The 22691-nt window shown below is 40.3% G+C and overlaps 2 protein-coding genes across 4 annotated transcripts in view; one reads left to right on the forward strand and one right to left on the reverse strand.

The window, feature by feature from the left end:
• Positions 1-13601, reverse strand: part of MFSD8 (major facilitator superfamily domain containing 8) — a 48593-nt gene extending 34992 nt beyond the window's left edge. The window contains exon 1 of one of the 2 annotated variants that reach the window (XM_007172371.2): positions 13457-13601. In XM_007172371.2, coding sequence (XP_007172433.1) covers positions 13457-13521 — 65 coding nt within the window. In that variant the 5' untranslated portion in view covers positions 13522-13601. The remainder of the gene's footprint in view (positions 1-13456) is intronic. The other variant, XM_057547227.1, reaches the window with a different exon arrangement.
• Positions 13602-13798: 197 nt separating this feature from the next.
• The window catches only part of ABHD18 (abhydrolase domain containing 18), a 41831-nt gene continuing 32938 nt past the window's right edge, over positions 13799-22691 (forward strand). For both annotated transcript variants that reach the window (XM_057546853.1, XM_057546854.1), the window contains exon 1: positions 13799-14010. The gene's annotated coding sequence lies outside the window, so the exon portion shown is untranslated. The remainder of the gene's footprint in view (positions 14011-22691) is intronic.

Below are 22691 nucleotides of genomic sequence, written 5' to 3' on the forward strand. Positions count from 1 at the left end.
ACATAGCAGGAAATGGCAAGGGGATTTTCTTTATTTGAGAAGGCACTGTTAGTTTGTGAGGGACAGGACCTGAACGTAGAACGTTACATGAAGGTTGCAGCAGCCGTTCAGAATGCAATCCAGTGCTACCATGTCATCCATGACGAGAAAAAAAGAGCTACTACCCAAACATCATTGGATCGTTTTTTTCAAGGTGGTAGATAGAATTGAACCCAGCAAGGAACCAGAACCTGTGCCATCAATGTCAGGTGTGAGTGAAATTGCAGCTTGCCCTCCGTCTCCTATTGCTAACAATCCTTCAGCTCTGCCATCTCCCACCTCCTCTCCCTCCTCCAGTCAGTAACTCTTCTTGCCTGTTCACTCGATGCCAGTCCCTGTATGCTAGCTGTTGTACTGTACTACTGTACTTTTCAAGGTACTGTACTGTAAGATTAAAAATGTTTTTTGTGTTTGTTTTTTCTGTGTTATTTTGTGTGAAAAGTATTATAAACCTATTACAGTACAATACTACATAGCCGATTGTGTTAGTTGGGTATCTAGGAACTTACGAACGCTCTCTCAGAATGGAACTCGTTCCTATGTAGGGGACTTACTATTATTACATATCAGCAAAAGGTATACACCATTCAATCCCACAGCACTGAATTCTGGTATCACTTTAACTGGGTTACTATTATAGTTTTAATGAACTCATTATTATATTCTGGAGATCGGAAATCTAACTGATAGTCACGAATAAGAACTATCACTAAAATAAGCCTGAACATTTTCAAATAACCAATTTGCTCATATCTTATCTAAGTTATGGAACTAAGAGAAGTAAATAATTTGATTCTGAAAAAATATATATAATAAAATTGTTTGTTTGAGTGACTTTGACTTGAAGGTCAGTCAAAAATCTTTCTTCTTTTAATGACAGCTATTAAATATTGAAGGGATGATAGAAAATCACCATTTACTCTCCATGTAATAATGCATGAAAGCAGAGATCATCAGTGAATCCTAACATAACTGGTTGGAAGGTCAAAAGTCCTCAAAGTATCACTCTTTTGTCGATCCACTAATCAGAAAATGGAAAATAAGCCTTTATAATTGAGAGATATAACAGTCACCCTCTTAACCAAGTAGTCAAGCGTGGCATTCCCGACAGTGGGATGGCCTGGCATCCAATGCCTCCTGACATAACACACTGGGACGTTCTCAACATAAGCCATGGGATTTTCTTGCCAGAAATGTTTGAGCAGGATCTACCCAGAAATGGTCCACAAATTCAGAACGTGAGATGTTCCAAAGAAAACAGAAAACTAATCTAGACTTATCAGAGGATTCAGTGTTAGTAAGAACAAAAAGAGAAGGTCAGGGGACAGTTTTAGGTTGGAGGAGTCTAAAAAGACATAAGGATCAATGCTTGAACATTAATCAGATCCTGTTTAAAAAAGAATAGCTGTAGAGAAATACACCTACACGTGGAACTGCTCCTACAGTACACCCACTGAACGCTGGCAGAAAACGTCCGACCTCCAAAAAGGCAAGAAACTCCCCCCGTACTTGGGTAGGGCAAAAGAAAAAAGAAATAACAGAGACAAAAGAATAGGGACGGCACCTGCACCAGTGGGAGGGAGCCGTGAAGGAGGAAAGGTTTCCACGCACTAGGAGCCCCTTCGCGGGCGGAGACTGCGGGGGGCGGAGGGGGGAAGCTTCAGAGCCACGGAGGAGAGCGCAGCCACAGAGGTGCGGAGGGCAAAGCGGAGAGGTTCCCGCACAGAGGCTCGGCGCCGAGCAGCACTCACCAGCCCGAGAGGCTTGTCTGCTTAGCCGCCGGGGCGGGCGGGGCTGGGAGCTGAGGCTCGGGCTTCGGTCGGATCGCAGGGAGAGGACTGGGGCTGGCAGCGTGAACACAGCCTGAAGGGGTTAGCGCACCACAGCTAGCCGGGAGGGAGTCCGGGGAAAAAGTCTGCAGCTGCCGAAGAGGCAAGAGACTTTTTCTTGCCTCTTTGTTTCGAGGCGGGCAAGGAGAGGGGATTCAGAGCGCCGCCTAAACGAACTCCAGAGAAGGGCGCGAGCCGCGGCTATCAGCGCGGATCCCACAGCAACAGGGGCGCAGAGGGAAAATCGGAGAGACTCCCGCACAGAGGCTCGGCGCCGAGCGGCGCTCACCAGCCCGAGAGGCTTGTCTGCTCCCCCGCCGGGGCGGGCAGGGCTGGGAGCTGAGGCTCGGGCTGCGGTCGGATCGCAGGGAGAGGACTGGGGCTGGCGGCGTGAACACAGCCTGAAGGGGTTGGCGTACCACAGCTAGCCGGGAGGGAGACCGGGAAAAGGTCTGCAGCTGCCGAAGAGGCAAGAGACTTTTTCTTGCCTCTTTGTTTCGCTGCGCGCAAGGAGAGGGGATTCAGAGCGCCGCCTAAACGAACTCCAGAGAAGGGCGCAAGCCACGGCGATCAGCGCGGACCCCAGAGACGGGCGTGAGACGCTGGGGCTGCTGCTGCTGCCTCCAAAAAGCCTGTGTGTGAGCACAGGTCACTCTCCGCACCTCCCCTCCCGGGAGCCTGTGCAGCCCGCCACTGCCAGGGTCCCGGGATCCGGGGACAACATCACCAGGAGAACGCACTGCGCGCCTCGAGCTGGTGCAACGTCACGCCGGCCTCGGCCGCCGCAGGCTCGCCCCGCCTCCTCTGTACCGCTCCCTCCCCGCGGCCTGGGTGAGCCAGAGCCCCCGAAGCAGCTGCTCCTTTAACCCCGTCCTGTCTGGGCGGGGAACAGACGCCCTCAGGCGACCTACACGCAGAGGCGGGTCCAAATCCAAAGCTGAACCCCGGGAGCTGTGCGAACAGGGAAGAGAAGGGGAAATCTCTCCCAGCAGCCTCAGAAGCAGCGGATTAAAGCTCCACAAACAACTTGATGTGCCTGCATCTGCTGAATACCTGAACAGACAACGAATCATCCCAAATTCAGGAGGGGGACTCTGGGAGCAGGAGATATTAATTTTTCCCCTTTTCCTTTTTTTTGTGAGTGTATATGTATATGCTTCTGGGTGAGATTTTGTCTGTATAGCTTTGCTTTACAATAGCTTTATTTTACTTCACTATATTATAGCCTCTTTCTTTCTTTCTTTCTATTTTTTCTCCCTTTTACTCTGAGCCGTGTGGACGAAAGGCTCTTGGTGCTCCAGCCAGGCATCAGGGCCGTGCCTCTGAGGTGGGAGAGCCAACTTCAGAACACTGGTCCACAAGAGACCTCCCAGCTCCACGTAATACCAAACGGCAAAAATCTCCCAGAGATCTCCATCTCAACATCAAGACCCAGCTTCACCCAACGACCAGCAAGCTACAGTGCTGGACATCCTATGCCAAACAACTAGCTAGACAGGAACACAACCCCATCCATTGGCAGAGAGGCTGCCTAAAATCATAATAAGGCCACAGACACCACAAAATACACCACCAGACGTGGACGTGCCCACCAGAAAGACAAGATCTAGCCTCATCCACCAGAACTCAGGCACTAGTTCCCTCCACCAGGAAGCCTACACAACCCACTGAACCAACCTTAGCCGCTGGGGACAGATACCAAAAACAACGGGAACTACGAACCTGCAGCCTGTGAAAAGGAGACCCCAAACACAGTAAGATAGGCAAAATGCGACGACAGAAAAACACACAGCAGATGAAGGAGCAGGCTCAAAACACACTGGACTTAACAAATGAAGAGGAAATAGGCAGTCTACCTGAAAAAGAATTCAGAATAATGATAGTAAGGATGATCCAAAATCTTGGAAACAGAATAGACAAAATGCAAGAAACATTTAACAAGGATGTAGAAGAACTAAAGAGGAACCAAGCAATGATGAAAAACACAATAAATGAAATTAAAAATACTCTAGATGGGATCAATAGTAGAATAACTGAGGCAGAAGAAAGGATAAGTGACCTGGAAGATAAAATGGTGGAAATAACTACTACAGAGCAGGATAAAGAAAAAAGAATGAAAAGAACTGAGGATAGTCTCAGGGACCTCTGGGACAACATTAAACGTGCCAACATTCGAATTATAGGGGTACCAGAAGAAGAAGAGAAAAAGAAAGGGACTGAGAAAATTTTTGAAGAGATTATAGTTGAAAACTTCCCTAATATGGGAAAGGAAATAGTTAATCAAGTCCTGGAAGCACAGAGAGTCCCATACAGGATAAACCCAAGGAGGAACACGCCAAGACACATATTAATCAAACTGTCAAAAATTAAATATAAGGAAAACATATTAAAGGCAGCAAGGGAAAAAAAACAAATAACACACAAGGGAATCCCCATAAGGTTAACATCTGATCTCTCAGCAGAAACTCTGCAAGCCAGAAGGGAGTGGCAGGATATACTTAAAGTCATGAAGGAGAAAAACCTACAACCAAGATTACTCTACCCAGCAAGGATCTCATTCAGATTCGATGGAGAAATTAAAACCTTTACAGACAAGCAAAAACTGAGAGAGTTCAGCACCACCAAACCAGCTTTACAACAAATGCTAAAGGAACTTCTCTAGGCAAGAAACACAAGAGAAGGAAAACACCTACAATAACAAACCCAATACATTTAAGAAAATGGGAATAGGAACATACATATCGATAATTACCTTGAATGTAAATGGATTAAATGCTCCCACCAAAAGACACAGGCTGGCTGAATGGATACAAAAACAAGACCCATACATATGCTGTCTACAAGAGACCCACTTCAGACCTAGGGACACATACAGACTGAAAGTGAGGGGATGGAAAAAGATATTCCATGCAAATGGAAATCAAAAGAAAGCTGGAGTAGCAATTCTCATATCAGACAAAATAGACTTTAAAATAAAGACTATTACAAGAGACAAAGAAGGACACTATATAATGATCAAGGGATCGATCCAAGAGGAAGGTATAACAATTGTAAATATTTATGCACCCAACATAGGAGCACCTCAATACATAAGGCAAATACTAACAGCCATGAAAGGGGAAATTGACAGCAACACAATCATAGTAGGGGACTTTAACACCCCACTTTCACCAATGGACAGATCATCCAAAATGAAAATAAATAAGGAAACACAAGCTTTAAATGATACATTAAACAATATGGACTTAATTGATATTTATAGGACATTCCACCCAAAAACAACAGAATACACATTTTTCTCAAGTGCTCATGGAACATTCTCCAGGATAGATCATATCTTGGGTCACAAATCAAGCCTTGGTAAATTTAAGAAAATTGAAATCGTATCAAGTATCTTTTCCGACCACAACGCTATGAGACTAGATATCAATTACAGGAAAAGATCTGTAAAAAATACAAACACATGGAGGCTACACAATACATTACTTAATAACGAAGTGATTACTGAAGAAATCAAAGGGGAAATCAAAAAATACCTAGAAACAAATGACAATGGAGACACGACGACCCAAAACCTATGGGACACAGCAAAAGCAGTGCTAAGAGGGAAGTTTATAGCAATACAAGCCTACCTCAAGAAACAGGTAACATCTCGAATAAACAACCTAACCTTGCACCTAAAGCAATTAGAGAAAGAAGAACAAAAAAACCCCAAAGCCAGCAGAAGGAAAGAAATTATAAAGATCAGGTCAGAAATAAATGAAAAAGAAATGAAGGAAACAACAGCAAAAATCAATGAAACTAAAAGCTGGTTCTTTGAGAAGATAAACAAAATTGATAAACCATTAGCCAGACTCATCAAGAGAAAAAGGGAGAAGACTCAGATCAATAGAATTAGAAATGAAAAAGGAGAAGTAACCACTGACACTGCAGAAATACAAAAGATCATGAGAGATTACTACAAGCAACTATATGCCAATAAAATGGACAACCTGGAAGAAATGGACAGATTCTTAGAAATGCACAAACTGCCGAGACTGAACCAGGAAGAAATAGAAAATATGAACAGACCAATCACAAGCACTGAAATTGAAACTGTGATTAAAAACCTTCCAACAAACAAAAGCCCAGGACCAGATGGCTTCACAGGCGAATTCTATCAAACATTTAGAGAAGAGCTAACACCTATCCTTCTCAAACTCTTCCAAAATATTGCAGAGGGAGGAACACTCCCAAACTCATTCTACGAGGCCACCATCACCCTGATACCAAAACCAGACAAAGATGTCACAAAGAAAGAAAACTACAGGCCAATATCACTGATGAACATAGATGCAAAAATCCTCAACAAAATACTAGCAAACAGAATCCAACAGCACATTAAAAGGATCATACACCATGATCAAGTGGGGTTTATCCCAGGAATGCAAGGATTCTTCAATATACGCAAATCAATCAATGTGATACACCATATTAACAAATTGAAGGAGAAAAACCATATGATCATCTCAATAGATGCAGAGAAAGCTTTTGACAAAATTCAACACCCATTTATGATAAAAGCCCTGCAGAAAGTAGGCATAGAGGGAACTTTCCTCAACATAATAAAGGCCATATATGACAAACCCACAGCCAACATTGTCCTCAATGGTGAAAAACTGAAACCATTTCCACTAAGATCAGGAACAAGACAAGGTTGCCCACTCTCACCACTATTATTCAACATAGTTCTGGAAGTCCTAGCCACAGCAATCAGAGAAGACAAAGAAATAAAAGGAATCCAAATCGGAAAAGAAGAAGTAAAGCTGTCACTATTTGCAGATGACATGATACTATACATAGAGAATCCTAAAGATGCTACCAGAAAACTCCTAGAGCTAATCAATGAATTTGGTAAAGTAGCAGGATACAAAATTAATGCACAGAAATCTCTTGCATTTCTATACACTAATGATGAAAAATCTGAAAGTGAAATTAAGAAAACACTCTCATTTACCATTGCAACAAAAAGAATAAAATATCTAGGAATAAACCTACCTAAGGAGACAAAAGACCTGTATGCAGAAAATTATAAGACACTGATGAAAGAAATTAAAGATGATACAAATAGATGGAGAGATATACCATGTTCCTGGATTGGAAGAATCAACATTGTGAAAATGTCTCTACTACCCAAAGCAATCTACAGATTCAATGCAATCCCTATCAAACTACCACTGGCATTTTTCACAGAACTAGAACAAAAAATTTCACAATTTGTATGGAAACACAAAAGACCCCGAATAGCCAAAGCAATCTTGAGAACGAAAAATGGAGCTGGGGGAATCAGGCTCCCTGACTTCAGACTATATTACAAAGCTTCAGTAATCAAGACAGTTTGGTATTGGCACAAAAACAGAAATATAGATCAATGGAACAGGATAGAAAGCCCAGAGATAAACCCACACACATATGGTCAACTTATCTTTGATAAAGGAGGCAAGCATATACAGTGGAGAAAAGACAGCCTCTTCAATAAGTGGTGCTGGGAAAATTGGACAGGAACATGTAAAAGTATGAAATTAGAACACTCCCTGACACCATGCACAAAAATAAACTCAAAATGGATTAAAGACCTAAGTGTAAGGGCAGACACTATCAAACTCTTAGAGGAAAACATAGGCAGAACACTCTATGACATACACCACAGCAAGATTCTTTTTGACCCAGCTCCCAGAGAAATGGAAATAAGAACACAAATAAACAAATGGGACCTAATGAAACTGAAAAGCTTTTGCACAGCAAAGGAAACCATAAACAAGAGCAAAAGACAACCCTCAGAATGGGAGAAAATATTTGCAAATGAAGCAACTGACAAAGGATTAATCTCCAAGATTTACAAGCAGCTCATGCAGCTCAATAACAAAAAAACGAACAACCCAATCCAAAAATGGGCAGAAGATCTAAATAGACATTTCTCCAAAGAAGATATACAGATGGCCTACAGACACATGAAAGAATGCTCAACATCATTAATCATTAGAGAAATGCAAATCAAAACTACAATGAGATATCATCTCACACCGGTCAGAATGGCCATCATCAAAAAATCTAGAAACAATAAATGCTGGAGAGGGTGTGGAGGAAAGGGAACACTCTTGCACTGTTGGTGGGAATGTAAATTGATACAGCCACTATGGAGAACAGTATGGAGGTTCCTTAAAAAACTACAAATAGAACTACCATACGACCCAGCAATCCCACTACTGGGCATATACCCTGAGAAAACCATAGGTCAAAAAGAGTCATGTACCAAAATGTTCATTGCAGCACTATTTACAATAGCCAGGACATGGAAGCAACCTAAGTGTCCATCATCGGATGAATGGATGAAGAAGATGTGGCACATATATACAATGGAATATTACTCAGCCATAAAAAGAAATGAAATGGAGGTATTTGTAATGAGGTGGATGGAGTTAGAGTCTGTCATACAGAGTGAAGTAAGTCAGAAAGAGAAAAACAAATACAGTATGCTAACACATATATATGGAATCTAAGGGAAAAAAAAAAAAAAAAAGGCCATGAAGAACCTAGTGGCAAGACGGGAATAAAGACACAGACCTACTAGAGAATGGACTTGAGGATATGGGGAGGGGGTGGGGTGAGATGTGACAGGGTAAGAGAGTGTCATGGACATATATACACTACCAAATGTAAAATAGATAGCTAGTGGGAAGCAGCCGCATAGCACAGGGAGATCAGCTCGGTGCTTTGTGACCACCTAGAGGGGTGGGATGGGGAGGGTGGGAGGGAGGGAGATGCAGGAGGGAAGAGAAATGGGAACATATTGTATATGTATAACAGATTCACTTTGTTATAAAGCAGATGCTAACACACTATTGTAAGGCAATTATACTTCAATAAAGATGTTTGAAAAAAAAAAAAAAAAGAATAGCTGTAGAGTACATTTTTGGAACAACTGGAAAAATATGAGTATAGACTGTATAGTGCATGATATTTTGAATTAGTAATGTATTTCTAGCTGTGGTAACAGTGACATAGCTGTGTAAAAGAATGTCTATGTTTTGGGGAGATGCAGGCTGCAGACTAAAATATTTAGGATAAAGTGCCATAATGTCTGCAACCTACTTTTGGGTAGTCTGGCAAAAGAGGGGTGGTTGTGTGTGTGTATGTGTGTGTGTGTGTAGAAAGATTTCAGCAGTGTGGAAAAGGCTAACAATGACAGGGTAATCAGGTATTTATTGCACTGTTTTTTCAATTTTTCTACGGAATTAAAATGCTTCAAAACAAAAATTTTACATTTCCTTTTTTTAAAATAAATTTATTTATCTATTTATTTATTTATTTATTTTTGGCTGTGTTGGTCTTTGTTGCTGTGTGCAGGCTTTCTCTAGTTGCGGTGGGGGGGGCTTCTCATTGTTGTGGCTTCTCTTGTTGCGGAGCACGGGCTCTAGGCGCGCAGGCTTCAGTAGTTGTGGCACCTAGGCTCAGTAGTTGTGGCTTGCGGGCTCTAGAGCTCAGGCTCAGTAGTTGTGGCGCACGGGCTTAGTTGCTCCACGGCTTCCCAGGCCAGGGATTGAACTTGTGTCCCCTGCATTGGCAGGTGGATTCTTAAGCACTGCACCACCAGGGAAGCCTACTTTTCCTTCTTTTTAATTCAAAAAGTATAACTGGGACTTCCCTGGTGGTGCAGTGGTTAAGAATCCGCCTGCCAATGCAGGGGACACAGGTTCGATCACTGGTCCGGGAAGATCCCACATGCCGTGGAGCAACTAAGCCCGTGTGCCAAAACTACTGAGCCTGCGTGCCGCAACTACTGAAGCCCGCGTGCCTAGAGCCCATGCTCTGCAACGAGAAGCCACTGCAATAAGAAGCCTGCGCACCGCAATGAAGAGTAGCCCACGCTCTCCACAACTAGAGAAAGCCCAGGCGCAGCAATGAAGCTCCAACGCAGCCAAAAAATTAAAAAAAAAAAAAAGTATAACTTTGGTGAAGAAATGTATCTTTCTTCCTTGTTGGAGATAGTAGGAACATAGGAGAATATAACTGTCCTTCAATCAAGTTACCATTTTTATTACATTCCAACGTGATTTGTTTAACATTTTGATTCCTTTCTATTATCATTGGTGTACTCTGGTATTAGTTCTCCATTTGAGATTCCCCTTCAAGTAAAGTTGCAATGCTAAAGGGTTTTGTCCTGTCCAAAATTTTCATTACAAACTATACCTCAAATGATAGCATGTTTATCAAAGTTGCGACTTAAAAACTATGAGGAATACACATGGATTTACTGAGGGGAAAAAATAAAATTGTACTTTTACCAAAGAGAGCATCTGTGAACTACTGAACAGCAAAAAAGAACCCATATTGAAAGAGGATAAGAGAAAGCAGTGTGTGGTCACTGACAAAATAGTGTAACGGTGTAAAAGTTACAGAAATTAAAAGACAGAAGTAAACTGAGAATGTTCTATAAAAGTATCTTGTATACAACCAAAGTTCTAGTAATATTTGTTTTACAGAGACTAGGCTAACGTTGCAAAGAAAAATTTTAAGCACCTATAATACTTCAGGATATTCTAAGAGAGGGATCAGCAAACTACAGTCTAATAGGCCAAATCTGGCCTACCACCTGTTTTTGTGTAGCCCATGAGCTAAGAATGGTTTTTACAGATGAATATTTGTGATCAATTTCATGACAGAAAACATTAACTTTGAGCTCCAATTAAACAGAATGCCAACTCCCCCCACAACAAGAATTCTATTCCTCTCATTATTAGACTTGGATTACAAAAAATTGTACTCATTTATTATTACATTTTAAATTTCATTACTACAAAATTTTGTGGAAATTTATTTTCTTTCTTGTTATCTAAGTACCTATATAATAACTTTGATTTTGCCTCCTGGCCTGCAAAGCCTAAAATATTTACCGTATGGGCCTTTACAGGAAAAGTCTGCCAACCCTGGTCTCTTAAATTCTATGGATAGGGTCAGTGGGGATTCCTGAGGACTTGATGAAAGGTTGGGGTTGGTGGTGAAGTAGACTCATGTTTTTGCAATTTACTCAAAGTGAACAGGGCTTGCCAGTTAGTTTTACATATGTTCCCTTTACTAGGGAATCTACGTTTTTAAAGACAGTACACTTATTGAATTATTCTCAAAATACTCCCTTTTTATTTTAAAAATGCTAAATCTAGAAATTAAATTCAGATAGGCAGAACATCTGAATTTAAATGGACCCTAATGAGCATCAATTACTTGAACATGAGAGAAAGAAAAAAAAAATTCCCCTTTTAAAGTAGGTTTATTTGGACAAAGTGACAGAATGTACCATAAGAATTCATCTAACCATAACTCAAGGATCCTGAAATCTATCTGGAAAACAACCAAGAATTAGAAAGAAGCAAAAACAATGCTGAGAAATCCAAAAATCACAAAGTCCATGTACTCAAGCTCATGCACTTGATTAATACGAGAGATCTTTAGCTTTCAGTCAGAGCTTCCACGTTCTAACTCCCTACAATTCTATTAAGCTTAGATACATGATTTTCAAAGCCCCAGCAAACTAGAAGTCCCAAAGAAAAGTTGGGAGAAGAGAAGTTTGCAGACAACAACAAAAACAGAGGTTGCCAACAGATAAGAAAAACATGATGAGGAATAGTCTGCCAGAAACAGAATAGGCAGAAAAATGAAAAATAGATGTGAAAAGTATAGCACTGTAGAACAAATCAGTATAGCAGCACATAGTCCCAAATGCCTTATTAGGCCCGGAGGATGTCACTCTATCACAATAGATTTCAGTAGTGACATTCATTTTAATGATCTCAAGATAAAATGTAAACAAAATTACATTCCATATATTCCATTTAGTAAATCAGGGACCTGACAAATACATTTTCCAAAGGGTTTCAAACAAAGTGATTTTTAAAAAAGGTTTGGTGCTCATACACAAAAATAAACTCAAAGGATTAAAGACCTAAATGTAAGGCTGGATACTATTGTATAAAACTCTTAGAGGAAAATACAGGCAGAATACTCTCTGACGTAAATCACAGCAAGATCCTTTTCGATCCATCTCCTAGAGTAATGAAAATAAAAACAAAAATAAACAAATGAGACCTAATTAAACTACTGACAAGGGAATAATCTCCAAAATATACAAACTGCACATGCAGCTCAATATCAAAAAAAACCCACAAACAACCCAATCAAAACCTGGGCAGAAGACCTAAACAGACATTTCTCCAAAGAAAACATACAGATGGCCAACAAACACATGAAAAGATGCTCAACATCATTAATTATTAGAGAAATGCAAATCAAAACTAAAATGAGGTATCACCTCACACTGGTCAGAACGGCCATCAACAAAAATTCTACAAACGATAAATGCTGGAGAGAGTGTGGAGAAAAGGGAACCCTCCTGCAGTGTTGGTGGGAATGTAAATTGGTACAGCCACTATGGAGAACAGTATGGAGGTTCCTTAAAAAACTAAAAATAGAGCTACCACATGATCCAGCAATCCCACTCCTAGGCATACATCCAGAGAAAACCATAATTCGAAAGGATGCATGCACCCCGATATTCACTGCAGCACTATTTACAATAGCCAGGACATGGAAGCATCCTCAATGTCCATCGACAGAGAAATGGATAAAGAAGATGTGGTACGTATATACAATGGAATATTACTCAAGCATAAAAAAGAAGAAAACAGTACCGCTTGCAGAGACGTGGATAGATCTAGAGATTGTCATACAGAGTAAAGTAAGTCAGAAAGAGAAAAACGAATATCATGATATCACTTATATGTGGAATCTAGAAAAATGGTAGCGATGAACTTATTTGCAAAGCAGAAATAGAGTCACAGATGTAGAGAACAAACTTATGGTTGGGGGGGCAGTGGGATGAATTGGGATATTGGGACTGACATATCTCCACATATATACAGCTGTCATAGACAGCTGAAGTTTACCTGTGAATTTAGTTAATTTACTGTAATAATTATATATGTTTAAAATAATACTTAACTTCGTTTTCCTAAAGGTTTAAATACGTAACTGCAGAGTAAGAAACAAACTCTAACAATTCCAGGCTCAAAATAACCAGAATAATAAGGGTCAAAATACACTTCATCCCTTAAATGCTTAAAAATTAGTCTTTATTTATACATTTGTCATAGGACAAAGGCGAGCTCATCTTAGGTTTACTTGCAAAAAAGTATCAAGAAGTTATCAGGCAATTAGTTAAGTGAATACTGAGACCGGTATCTTCAAGTGTCGAATAAAACTGTGTGAAACGTATAATCAGTTCTGTAAAGGGCCAAATGCAGAGGGTTGGTTGCTGCATCAGTGTTGGAGTAAAGGCACAAGAGGCAGTTTGCGTTTCTTCAACACCTGTACCAGAACCCGCCGGCTCAAGGCGCCCCGCGGAAGTGAGAGCGCATCTCCAAGTCTCGCGCAACCTGCCGCCGGCTCCCGCCACCCTGGCACCCCTCCTTCGGCCCACAAAGCCTGATGCAGGAAAAGGGGCCAGTCCCAATAGCGCAGGAGGGTCAGGAGACCCTCCCCCAACATCCGCTCACCTGCTTCCGGGTATGCTGTGGCCTAAGAGCGGCTCCTGCTCAGCCTCTACCCCCAAGCTCGCCATAATTACAGCTCCCACAAGGCTTGGGGCCAACTCTCGCGATACCTCCTGCTCCCTCCCATTCCAGGCGGCCTGAAGCTGTCAGAACAGGCCAGCAAGTGCGCGTGCTCGCCCAGCGACCAGAGTGGGCGGAGCACCCCAGGTCAGAGGCGGGGGCCCGCAGGAGGAGGGGCGGTGCCGAGAGGATGATGGGGGTTAAGGGCGGGGCCCTAAGTCCTTATCTTCTTCCAGGGTACGCGCCTCTCCGCTTCCAGGGACAACGTGCGGAAGAGCCGGGGAGGGTTCGGGGGCGTGTCCAAACAGCCACCCCGCCCAGGGTTCGTCCTCCTCCCCAGTCGCCCTGTCAGCTACCTCTCGCTTCTCAGTTCCTGGAGAGGCTGTTGTAGCTGCGGTTGGGGCTCAGAAGGAAGGCGAGTCCCGAGAGGCTAGAGAGCCGCGGTGTTCGGAGTCTCGGCCAGCTGGACAGCAGGCGACCCACCAAGCGGCCATTGAGTAAGTAGACGGTCCCGGCCGCTCTTCCCAAGCCTTTTGCCGCGCTTGCCTACGTGCCAGGAGGCAGGACTGAGAGCGCAAGGCTTGGCGGGAGATGCGGGGGTCCCGTGCCGAGTGAGGTGGGCTGGCGGGCTGTCCGGCTGTCACTTCTCCCTGTGGAAGGTGAAGGTTACGCGCTGTGGTTTTCTTGCTCGGCTAACTACAAAGGCACCTTACCCGTAGTGCCTTATTAGGACCTGGGATGAAGATGATCCTCAAATTCGAAACCACCGCCGCCTGCGTGGACTGAGAGCTTCCGCCTTGCAAGATGCCACTCAGCAGAGCCTGCTGCTGTAACCTGGGGGTTAGAAAAGCCACAGCACCAGTTTGACAATGACCAGATCTTTTCATCACAAGGAAAATGACATTTTTAGAAAATATGTTCTGGGTTGTTTTTGTTTGTTTGTTTTCAGTAGATCTTGGTGCTGCTCCTTTCCTGGTGCTTACATATTAACGTCTTACCCCTACAAGCAGGCTTGTAAGCTAATTGGTAGCAGTAGTCATGTGTGTCACAATTACTGTTTTATTAGCACTAGATACATTCTTATGTGATTTCATTTGATCACAACTGTCCTATCAGATAGGTAAAGCAGACACATTTCTATTTTACAGAGAACTAAGGCTTAGAAAAGTTAATAACTTACCCAGAATCACTCAGTGTGAAAGTGTCAGAGTTGAGACCCAAATTCGGTTGTTTTTGAACAATATTTAGGAGCACTTATCCTATGCCAGGCACTATACTAGTTATGTGTTGTATGGTATATGCCATCACTTCTGATCTTTGTCTTGTTTGTGACCTTGTGTGTATCCTGTTAGACACATTCCACTGGTGAACAGCTAAACTTGAAATGTGTTTTCTACTAGTTCAGAATTATCTTCTGAATCCAGACCTGACATTGTATACTTGGATTCAGTCTTGCAAATTTGTTTGTAACAGCTCACAAAAACATATCAGATTCCTGTGATTGTTTCCAAGAAGGTACATGGGTAAAATTAGTATTTTTTTGTCATAATGTTGCTTTACTGTATCTTCAACTTCTTTTTTAATCTCCGGAGTCTAGCGCAGTGTATGGCATATATATATATGTATATTTGATAAAGGAACTTTTAACCAGTATTGCACCAAGCAGAATGGTTACTAAATAAATATATGTTGAATGAACACTTACTGAATTACCTCATTTCATCCCTACAACAATCCTCTGAGGTGGGATTGTCTCAAGCATACAAGGAAATTCAAAGTATGGAGATTAAGTAATTTGCCTAGGGTCACACCTCCAATTAGCAACAGAGCTAGAATCCAAGAAACACAGGACCCCTGACTATAAAGACTGTGCTTTTCACCACCAGCCTTTCTATGAAAAGAATGTCAAGATTCTTTTCCCATATCTCTTAAAATATTTCAAAACAAGTAATCAATTTTTATATAAATGAAATAATTTGCTATTATGTATTAGGCCAGCTATTATTCCCCTTTTATAGTTTAAGGTGGCTTATTCAAGGTCACACTGCTAGTGAAGAACCCAGGTCTTCTGACACTGCTATTTTCCATTGTTGCCTCCAAGTGATGACTTTAGATGGCAAAAGTACATGGGATGAATGCATGTACAACTGGTGAAATCTAAATAAGCTCTGTGTATTGTACCAATAAAAAAAGAACAAATCATTTCTTAGAAACATACAACATCCACAGTAAACATTAAAAAAATTTGTTTAAAAACCTAATTATTTCTTTTAAAGCCCATGGAAAAGAAGAACTAAATTTGAAAAGAGATTCGATTATTTGCTAAATGTTTCACATAAGCATATGAGACAGTCCACCTGTTGTATTTCCGTAGATGACTGCTTAGAATAGAATAGATAGACAGCTAGAATAGATACCTCTCCAAACAAATAAACAAAGTTCCTGTTTTCTTATTCTTCTCCAAATTAAGATGAAAAGGAATTAAATTTGTCGGGGTAGGGTAGTAGATTTTAATAGTGGATATCGGTGTATCTAAACCCTACTGTAAGTTGCTACTTAAACTTGCATTGAAAATAAGTGATTTAAAAGTGAAGTTATAAGATAAAAATTAGGTCTGCATTTTTGTGGAGTAAAGTTCTTGTACATGGTGGTTTTTTTTTTTATTTCATATATGCCTTTGAGATATGTATCAACTATATGAGGATAAAAGTCCAGAAACAATTAGTGTTGCATTTAAATGCTTAAGTACTTGAGTGATAGGCGATAAAAGTACTAGATGGCATAAATAGACGTTGAATGTCATTTTAGCAAAAGAGCTCATTTCTAGGAAAGACTTTTCATTCCTTGGCACTGTAGTAGAACTTCTATTTTTGTTTCACTTTGTTTTTCTTTTTTGCATTGGCTATATAAAAGTATAGATGACAATTGTGTCAGTTTGGCTTGATACACACTGCAAAAGTGGGTCCTGTTCAGCTTAATGTGGGGACTTTAAAAAGTATCTGATATGGCTCCAGATGGTGCCTCTTCTTGGTGTATTGGAGTTATCTTTACCCTGGGCTTGGATTATCATCTGTTCATGGTGGCACTGGATAGCAGTTAGCCCTGCCTAGAAAGACGTACATGTTTAGAGCATCCCAGAAAACCTGGTATTTTATATCGTTCTTGGGGCTGAAATGGGATTTAAGAAGATCTGTGTAACCCCAAACTCCCAGAATGAAGATTATCATAAGCTATGTGTGTGTTTGATTTGCTTTCTGTTCATGATTGGTCAGTTGTTTACTGTCAGGTAAATGTAGCAAGGAAAATGCTGGCTCTAGATTTGGAGCGCTGACTCTTATGGCCTATATTACATGAAATTAAAGTGATTCTGCAGCTTTCCTAGTATAGGGTTGAACATTAGAAATGCCTAAACAATTTAGGCACCTAATAAATATAGAGCTTTACAAAATACTTGAAGAGTTCATTATTCTCAGGTCTTTTCCTGTTCTCTGGCAACTTTGTACTTTTGCATGTTTGTCTTAGCTTGTTTATCTATTACCAACCCAGAAGAATACTGTGTAGAAAAATGGGTTGTCTCATGAATAGTTTAGTACTTTTCTTCTTACTGTAAAACATGAGTGTTGGAATTTTGCTCTTTTTTACACTAACATGGAATATGCATATTGCTTTTGAAGCCATGGATGTTACACAGGAAGATATTGGCCCCCCATTCTTTTCCTGCCACTGTAGAGAAAATAAGTCTATAATACTTGCAAAAGATAATGAAGTCCTGTGTTGTAATGACCCATTGTTCTCCTGCAGTTTAATAAATGTACATGAAAATGTATCAGTGCTATTTTTTGAACAATTCCAGAAAGACCCAAGTGAAACAGGAGGTAAGGGGGCAGGGCGCAACCTTTAAAAGAATGACAAAGCCCGAGGACATGACACAAACTGATTAGAACCAAATAGGTGCAAGATGGCAGACTAGTGGCCTTCCACTAGACCTTAAGCCTCAGGATAGCTCATTGTAACACATCAGCAAGCTAAATGACACACCCACAGGCGCCATGACAGTTTCAAGGCCGACCATAAAGGTCAAAAAGTAGGCAGTGGCCCACTTTCTGGAAATCCCTACCCCTTCCCCAAAATAGCTGGAATATTCCTCCTACTCATTAGCCTATGAAATTACCCACCCTTATAAAAACTGACCACCCCATACCCTGGTGCTGCTCTCGCCTTCTGAGACGGCCCACACTCTGTGGGTTGTGTTTCTCTCTAAATAAATGAACTTCTTACCTTTCACTTTGTCTCTCCCTGAATTCTTTCTGCAATGAGACATCAAGAACCTGAGCTTCATTAAGTCCTGAGGCCAGGTGTGTGATCTCAGCTAAAAGACTGGGTTCAAGTCCCAGTCTGGGTTTTGGCTGGGTTCAAGCCCTGGCCCATGGGTTCAAGTCCCAATCTGAGTTGCACAGTTTCACAAAGAGTAAAATAATTAAAATCATCATTCATCACTCAGAATTTTTTCCTTATGCTCTAGAACCCCCCTGAATAGTGTTACATATCTTAATATATAAAAAGAGTTGGTCTCTTATTTGAAATACAGAACACTAATTCAGAATTTTGCTATTTGGGTAAAGAATAAACTGTTCCATTTCTACCACAGCTGGGTATACTCAATTCAACTCTGATATTAATCACCCATAGATTAACACTACAGGAGTCAGTGCAGATCCCACCAGTTAAAGGTTCAGTTCTCCAGATGCCATTGCTTCTGATGCCAGCCAGACTTTTGACTGACTTGGCTACAGATTTGGGGGTTCCTGTAACCCCCTTGGATCAATAATTTGCTAGAACAACTCAAAAGAACTAAGTAAACCACTATACTATACTTCTTCTGGCTTCGCTATAAAGGATGTAACTTAGCAACAGCCGTATGAAGAGACAAATAAGGCAAGTTATGAGAGGGAATGTGAAGCTTCCATTCCCTTTTACCCTGGAGTCAGTGCACATCACCCTCCAACATATGTTCATTAACCAAGAAGCTCCACCACGCCTCAGTGTCTATAGAGTTTTTATTGGGGTGTTCATGATTGATTGGATCCTTAGCCACGTGATTCAACTCAATCTCCAGCTCTTTTCCCCTCCTGGAGGTCAGGCTGGCCCAAAGTCAGCCCGCTAATCAAATGGTTGGTCTTTCTAGTGACCAGCCAGAAATTATCCTGAATCTATCTAGGGTCCCACCATGACTCATCTCATTAGCATAAAGACACTCCTATCACTCAGAAAATTCCAAGAGGTTTAGGAGCTCCACCCCAGGAACTGGGGTCAAAGACCAGACACATTCTTTATTATACTGACATTTACCCTTCAAAGAAAAAAAAAAAAGAAAAAAAGCTGGTCAAGCAATTTAAACATATACTATATATACTTACTTGATCTTAATTATTGCACTAGGGACTTCCCTGGTGGTCCAGTGGCTAAGACTCCGCACTCCCAATGCAGGGGGCCCGGGTTCGATCCCTGGTCAGGGAACTAGATCCCACGTGCCACAACTAGGAGTTCTCATGCCACAACTAAAGATCCTGCATGCCTCAACTAAAGATCCCGCATGCCGCAACGAAGATCCCGCATGCCACAGCTAAGACCTGGTGCAGCCAAATAAATAAATAATTTAAAAAAATAATAATTGTACTAAATTAGAAAATGTATATAATGAGGACAGCAATTTAGAAGCCAATTTGCCTTTTATCATTTGTTTAGTGAGTAAAAAACAAAATGCTACCAAAAAAAAAATACTAAGATGCAAGGGTTTCTATTTTGTTTGGGGGGTTTTTGTTTGTTTTTCTGGGCAAGTGTTTTTGAGTGAGTGGAAATATATAAACATGATTTAGGCAAACTTTCAAGAGCTCACTTGCTTGTAAACAAATGTTTATTAAGGTCTAAGGAATTTATTTGTTTTCCTATTGGTAGGAAAATAAGAAGATGGTAATTGTCACCTCTGCCATTGAAAGCCCTGAGGGTGTCAGCCCAGACGTCTAACTCAAAGGCTGAGGTGTACAATTGGTTTCTCCCAGCATGACAATCAGTCTCTAAGGTGGCCCTCATGATCCTATCCTCTGATGTTTGCTCCTTTGTGTAATCCCCTCCCTCTGAGTGTGGACAGGACCTCTGATTTGCCTTCTAACCAATAGAATACGGAAAAGGTGATTGGATGTCGCTTCCATGATTATGTTATGTTATATAGCAAAGTTGATGGGATAACACTCCCATGGTTACATTAAGACTTTGTCTTGTTAGCACACTCACTCTCACTCTCCTGTTGGCCTTAAAGAAGTAAGCTGCCATGTTGTGAACTTCCTATGAAGAGAGCCATGTGGTAGGGAACTGTGAATAGCCTCTAGGAGCTGAGGCTGGCCTCTGGCTGATAAACAGCAAAATGTTGAAGCTCTCAGTCACATAAGGAAATGAATTTTGCTAACAACCTGAGTGAGCTTGGAAGCGAGTTCTCCATTCAAGCTTCCAAATGAGAATGCAGCCCAGCAAACACCTTGATTGAAGCTAGATGACACCCTGAAGCAGAAATGCAAGTAGCCTGTGTTCTTGGAACTAATCCTCAAGAAAGTGAGAAGATTGGGGGAGTGGGGGCAGAACCAAGTAGATTCAAGATTTGTTTTTCAAATTCTTTTATTTAAAGCTCTCAGTGAAGCCTTCAAATATTTAAATTATGCAGTGGTGTTTTTTGAAGAGAATAGTAAGAGCCTTGAATTCTGTTCTAGGGTCAGTAGAATAATGAACTGCTTACTGAGGAAGTTGTTAAGAGGGAAAGTGTCAATTTACTTCCTCTGAAAAATTTTGTTGAGAAGCTATCAAATTAACTCCAGTTTCTAAAATGTTTTCATATTTTTTGTGGTAAAATACACATCACATAAAATTTACCATCGTAACCATTTTTAAGTGTACAGTTAGTGGTATTAGGTTCAATCATACTGTTGTGCAACTGTCATCACCATCCATCTACAGAACTCTTTAAGACTTGCAAAACTGAAACTGTATACCCATTACCCCCCTCCGTTCCCCTTCCCCTCAGCCCCTGGTAACCACCATTCTGCTTTCTGTTTATGAATCTGGCTGCTCTAGGTACCTCGTAAAAGTAGAATCATACAGTATTTGTCTTTTTGTGACTGGCTTGTTTCACTTAGGCTAATGTCCTCAAGGTTCATCGGTGTTGCAGCATTTGTTAGAATTTCGTTCCTTTTTAAGGCTGAATAATGTGCCATTGTAGGTATATATATATACCACATTTTGCCTATTCATTGATAGACACTTGGGTTGCTTCCACTTTTTAGCTACCAAATTCTAAATTTTAAGAAGACAGAGAGAACATGGCTAATTAAAAAACTAGTGTTTATTTTAGATCGAATATAAATTTTAGGTCTACCCTGTGACATAATGAATTCTCTTAAAATCAGTACCTGCATTGTATTTATGCCATTTTATAGGATTTGGATAATTTATAATTGTAATAAATATAGGGTTTTATAGTTGTATCTTTGCATTTGTGACAATATTGTGACATTTGTGACATGCCTATGATTTATTTGATTTTCTAGCTCAGGGGTAAGCAAACTATGACCTATGGGCCAACCTGCCTGTTTTTTGTATGGCTTGCAAGCTAAGAATAGTTTTTACAGATGCATTAGTACTCAGTTTGATGATAGCGGTATCAGCTATGAACCCCCATTAAGCAAAATCCCAAGTGACCTCCAATGAGAAAGAGGAATTTAACATTAAAAAAAAACTGAATTTTACACTTAACTGCAGTGTGTTAGGGAGTTCTCTTGGGTGTGGTGCAATGGACTGGTTTGATTATATAAACGAATCTCTGAAGACTCAGTTAAAACTTCGATTTTTCTATACAACCTTTCCTGCTCTTTTGCTACCACCTTTAACTATAATCATTCCAGATAAAATGTAGGTTGTTCATTTTATGAAAATAAATCAAGTTATACTTATGATTTCTACTCTTAAGTTATACTTCAGGTTATAAAAAATTTACACAAACAGCAACAACAACAAACTGTAGTGAACTCCTAAATCTTTACTTGGGAAAATGTTTCCAAACTTTACCTTTCTGCACTCTCTGCAGCCTCTCTACATGTTCAAGTGATGGTAGCCTTTCATCATAGCTCTTTGCTGGTAGTTTGGGTCTGGATATTCATACTTCATAAGATAATTCTTATTGTACTTGGACTTTGACTTCACTAGGCAACAGCAAAGGATTTTTCAGCAAACTATATTAATGTTAGAATACCACAGAGTTGTAAAATATGTAGAGACGTGTAATTAAGGAAAGCTTGAAAATAGTATATAATTTCATAACAAATCTTTAAAATCGTTCAATCAGAGAAAGCCATTTAAGAGGTTGGTGCCTTAAGGTAAAGGGATTCTTAGTTTTTTTACCCTTATAAGATTAAGTTGAAAACAAAAGTTGGTAAGTTTAAGTAATAACACATAAAGGCTTTAACCATTGCCATAAAAATTAATAACAGGAGTTCCCCTCTCTGATTAGCAATGTAAGTCAATTGAGTAGAAAAATTATGGAAATCAGTTTTTGAAGATTATCGACATTTTTCCTTTAAAATTAAATTTTGACTATATTTATAATAAAATATTGACTATATTTTTGTAAAGTGGTTAAAGAAAGCCAGAAAATGTATTTTATCATCATTTGTAAGCATAAGCTACTTGGAAGCTTATGTCATTCAGTTCTGGATTAACTTTCAAGGTGACTATTGAAAATTCTTAGAATGTTTTAGGAAATTTTTTTAAATATATTTTTTCAGAGGAAGTGGCAAATAAATGAGTACATAAGGGTTTGCCAAATTGATTTTTGCTTTTGTCCTCTTTTTCAAATGGAATTTGTTTTCCTCCTATAAACTATAATGAATAAAGTCTACAGAAATCCTATATGATTGATATTTGATAGATCCATTCAACACATTGATATACTAAAATTGCTACAGTGATAAGATAATATCTTGATACAATAATGGTGACAGAAGCTCTGTGTGGAATCCTAATGGAATTTCTTCACATTTAAAGGTATGTAGAACTACTGTTAAAAACCTTATGAGAAATCATCTTTTGGACTTTTAAATTTAAATTAATAGACTTTATTATTTATAACAGTTTT

The sequence above is a fragment of the Balaenoptera acutorostrata genome, chromosome 5, assembly GCF_949987535.1.
Source record: "Balaenoptera acutorostrata chromosome 5, mBalAcu1.1, whole genome shotgun sequence".
NCBI classification, from domain to species: Eukaryota; Metazoa; Chordata; class Mammalia; order Artiodactyla; family Balaenopteridae; genus Balaenoptera; species Balaenoptera acutorostrata.